Here is a 4997-nt window from a genome sequence, read left to right on the forward strand (position 1 = left end):
TACGTATATCAGTATAACCAGACGAACTAGAAATCCAGAATTCAGTGAAGCGTAACAACCAGCACGTATGTATTCGAATTGGCATACATGTACAGCATATGGAATATTAAAACAAGAGAATAAGGAATAGCGCAACGAATAGAGTATCAGTCATGTTCATGCAGGGTAGGGTATGCTACATTTCACATGGCCTTAGACAGGTTGTTTGATAGGAGAGGACAACTTCATCGCCTCTAGCAACCGCTAAAGTTCTTTCTTAGAGTATCAGTCATGTTCATCACATGCAGGGTATGCTACATTTCACATGGCCTTAGACAGGTTGTTTGATAGGAGAGGACAACTTCATCGCCTCTAGCAACCGCTAAACACAAGTTCTTTCTTTCTTTCGAAAGCTACCGAAGGTGAGTGCAAAAGGTTAGATGTAGCAACGCAAAAACTTCGACAATTACAAGTACGTGTATTGCTGTTCGGAGGTATGAAAGAACACTATGTTTGATGGAAAACAAAACATGTAGTGGAATAATAGGTTATGAATCATGTGAGGTCTCCGTTTGGTCGTTAAGGTACCCAAAAACGCTTTGTCCCCAGTCAAACTCTAAACAACTTTACTGAACCTCAAGACTTTCGAAAACTTGATCTTTATTTTGGTAGACACGACCAGGCTACGAGTGACCCCTTTCAGGCGTATGACTGTACTGCACTTGAGCACCGTTATTCTGCGGTGGCGGAATTAACCTCTTTTGGTTACGCGCACACCACGTGTTCTTCAAATGATGACTTCAATCATGAAAGTCCTGCGCGAATCGCGAGATGTTTTCTTCCCGAGCATAGTAGTATGTGGTGATTTTCAAACTTCAATAATGGTTTTATTCTGCAAGTGAAGCTGATCTTTGCACACAAACGAACCGAGAAACGCCACACACACGCACACAACGGTCAACTCATATTATCAGTAGTTGGAAAATGGAAAAAAAGTGCGCATTATTTTCGAACACCAGTAGACACACAACTATGTGGATACGGATAGCGTGTGATATTCGCAAACTTTCGGATCATGATCTGTTGCACAAGCGTGTTGAGCAGGATGAGTTGGTTGACACAATGCACCCTTGAAGTCAGGTTGCCAAGATTTAATCATCATATCATCATCAATCATCACTGTCAGCTGTAATAACCGCATACTCGTCGTACAGTGGTTGTAGCTGCCGCAGTTTCGTCCACCGATAATTTGGGGGGTGGGGGGGTAGGTAGCTGCGCATTGGAGGCGGGAGCTGATAAATTGGTGTATAAATCCAGCATTGTCAGTGGGCTGTCAAGTGGGGGTTGGAAAAGGAGCTGTGCATTGAAGGCAACAGCTTGGATGAATGAGTACCATTAAGGGCGCGACTGAGCCATGTCGGATAATGTCTCTAGCCATTGATGTGGCCCGTCTCGGTGTCCCCATCCAGGATTTAAAGTCGCTATTGCAAACACTATTGCTCCAATACTCGTGTCTTCAAGTAAACTAAGTGATTCAATAGTCTAATTCAAGCTGGAGGCAGCTAATCCTTCTCTGACTGCGATTGTCAACACGACCTACGATGGTGAGTGAGTAAGCCACCATATGTTAGCCAGATAGAATCAAATAGATTGGACAAGGCTGTTCCTGACCCTTGTTCCTGTCGTATACAACAGGCAAGACAACCAGGTTGAGGGTATTAGCGACGGCCGATGTGGAATGATGCATCTAATTGTGCAGTCCATCACTGCCGTGATCTTACCAGAATATCCAGGACCTCAAAAGAGAGGACGACTAGGATTACCAACCAAAGCTTTCGAGTCGAAATTCTGGCCGCAGACAGGTTGTCGTAAGACAGTCTGAGGGGCAAATGACCGCATATCTAGAATAGCGAAGGACTGTTCCTCAGAGCCGTGTCCATTGATCATCTTGGTGTGAGAGACTCGGTGAGCGTTCTACGTACATTTCCCATCAAAACTTAATGGGTGCGGAGGTGCACAAACCGTCCTACCGCACCAAGATCCAGTCTCCTAGTGATGGGTGTGCAATCAGTTCATCGAAGGCCTCTAGAGTGGATGTTGGTTCACACCGTCAGATTGCAGCGCCTACCGACTTTTCAGCCTCTTCTCTATCCAGGTTGCGAATTTGACCCCTTGCTCTGTGCACCACAAAGTTGGGGCAAACTCTTGTTGGCATCAGATTTTTTTGCCTAAAGCTTTTCATTTATTAGAATAAAGTTCCACTCTTAATACTTTTAGCCTCAACTTACAACAAAAACGAACTTTTTAGCAAACTGAGGACTGTTGTACTTCACTATTTGCAACGGCTAAGAAATGAATGATACGATGTTTCACACTTTTCTCGTTTGTCATATGAGTCACACTCTATCTTCGGAGACATTTGAGACACCCATATTTAGCTGGTATCCAGGTCGAGCAGAATCGTCGCGGTCCGAATATCGTGTGCTTTATGGGTCAGAAATATTCAATATTAATTTAGTAAACTGAAGACCTAGCAACTGCATCTTAGAGTGAAGCGAGAGAACTGGCCGGATTAGCCAGCTACTGTCGAATACATGCATCCATGCAGAAGCCTAATGAACGTAAGAGATCCTCTAGGCAAGGAGTTCACAGTCCCATACTGATGCCGTTTGCTTCTACAGAATGAAATGCTTTTGTCCATGGTTGTCTTTTGATCCCAGTTCGCTTGGTTTGAGCCCCCCTATTTGGAGGCCGAAATCCTAAGTTCAACTAGTGTACCACTTTGGTGGACTCGACAAAACTTTGCCCATCGTGGATTTGGAAAAATTGGTGTGGTACGGTTCGTCAGTTTGTAAAAGTACAGGTTTGTGTAGGGTTTTTACTTGGGACGAAACCATTATACAATACAAATATCACATAGATGGTAGATAAATGGCAGTTCGCTCGAATATGATTGTTCCCACTAAGCTTACGAGATCCATCTGATTCAGACACAAAGCCAGAATAAATAATTTTTTGAGCCAGGAGACGTGTTGCACCACGGTGCAACGAAAATTCAAGCATGCGTGGCGGGTTTCTGTTTACGAACGGTTTGCAGATTACTTTAAGGTTGGCGAATCCACATCAGCATCTTGGACAATGGAACGCGAAACCGATGATTTGTGAGATACCATGGATGTAGCTGAAGTTCTGTCAATGGACTTTGTCTTCGGGGACACGAGGGATGCTGATTCGTCCTTCTCAACATGAAATGACACCGGGCTTACTGGGTTTTCAGGAGACATCAGTGGTAAGATTTTCTCCGATGGCACGGGAGCTCCGGGTATTTCCTTTGCCTCTGGATTTACAATTGATCCCCAGTTGTATAGAGGCGTTGCAGTCAAAAGTGACACAGAAGCATGACTAAACTTGGGTCGATTCGACGTTGAGTCTCTATGCATCTGAGGTGTTGCAGTAACCGAAGCTTCAGAAAAGTTCCTAGTTGTATCAGACTTTGCATTTTTACTGGAAGAATGTTCGCTGGGAGGAGCTGTACTTACGCGCGGCGTGTCTGGACTCGGTTCAGATGTTAACAATGATGCGTGTTGCGCGACCGGTCCAGACATGAGTGCTGGTTGTGATACAGAATAGTGTTTGAGACTCTCCACTGACTGCACTCTCGGACTGGCTCCAACAGGTGTCCCTTGGGTTTCGTTTTTTGATCTTACTGGGCTTTCCGTAGTCACTGGGTGATGTGTAGGGACGGTATCAAATGCTGGTTCTTCCCCTCCTTTATTCTGCTGTGAGTGCGAATAGGAGTTCGCCGATACTGCAGGGGATCGTACTACGGGCAAACCTGACTGTACCTTGTCCAATGGTTTACGGGAAGCTCCGCTAACCCTGGGCGTTGCAGGCATACTCTGTGGCGTTTTTCTAATGATGGCTTGTTCCTTATCCCTTGGTTTGGCCGTGTAAGCAGTTCCTCTGAAATTCCCTCCCAACTCACTTCTTCCAACGCTACGTGTCATTCCTTCATGTACGAATTCAGCTTTGTGATTGAATGCTGGGCCTTTGGACGGGTCTGCTCTCCTTGGAAAGGTTGGGTAGTCGGAAGACTGAAATCGTAACAAATTACTGGACTCTTTGGGTCTGCTAGATTTACCTGGAGTGGTATACTGATAAAAAGCTTCGTATCTGGCACGACAATCTCCAACGTTTTCCGTCGATTCTTTTCTACACTCTTCTGATTGCTTTACATGTGTTTTGACTCCTACTGGATGACAGATGTAAGTCACTGCATAGGGACGCAGCGTACGTTCGGAAACCTGGGAGCTTCGAGGAACAGATAAGCTTCGAGAACGACATTTTAGTAGAAGTTTAATTGGAGGGCATTGTGTACTTTCAAAATATGTATTGCATTCCTTACTACTTGAAGCGGCCACTGGACTGGGTTTGTACATGGTTACTGGATCACACGGGTTCGCGGTTGGAAGTTTCAAAATTATCTTTCCGTCACAGAATTCCCCGTCAGCGGTTATTTCTGGCTTGGGCAAACAATCACCTGGCAGCGCTTCCGTTGAAGAGGATGATTGCAGGGCATAGCTGCAAATCAATGGTGCACACTTTTCTGGTCTTTTCGAGTGTTCATATTGGAGATTCTCGAGTACAGAACAGCTGGTGAACGGACGGGTATTGGGATGTTCAACTTCTCGAGGACAAGGGGAACTACACAGATGAGAGAGAGAGCGACTTCCTTGTAACATGTACGCTCGATCATTATAAAGTGACCAACGACCACCCGGATACAGCTGCCTTGGATAGCAGCGGTCCCAATGAAACTGATGACGATAGGTAGGTGTTCTGGAATACTCCATCACAGGTCGTTCCGATAAATGAGTTTCAACTCGGCCGGTTCCAATAAATGACTTTCTGAGTGTCGAGATACCACCGTCAGCGGGTTCACATTGGTAGCGCATCCATGCATAAGGCGTATCGGCGCATGTGGTGAGTATATGGGCTTCTATCTCTGGAGAACAAAA

The 4997-nt window shown here is 45.3% G+C and overlaps 1 protein-coding gene across 1 annotated transcript in view; it reads right to left on the minus strand.

Moving 5' to 3' along the window:
* Positions 1–3077: 3077 nt before the first annotated feature.
* Positions 3078–4997, minus strand: part of T265_02920 (hypothetical protein) — a gene marked incomplete at both ends in the record, with an annotated part of 2338 nt that continues 418 nt past the window's right edge. Inside the window, one exon of the mRNA XM_009167284.1 lies at positions 3078–4996. Within this exon, the coding sequence (XP_009165548.1) occupies positions 3078–4996 (1919 nt within the window). The remainder of the gene's footprint in view (position 4997) is intronic.

Source organism: Opisthorchis viverrini, assembly GCF_000715545.1.
Source record: "Opisthorchis viverrini unplaced genomic scaffold opera_v5_38, whole genome shotgun sequence".
Taxonomy (NCBI): domain Eukaryota; kingdom Metazoa; phylum Platyhelminthes; class Trematoda; order Opisthorchiida; family Opisthorchiidae; genus Opisthorchis; species Opisthorchis viverrini.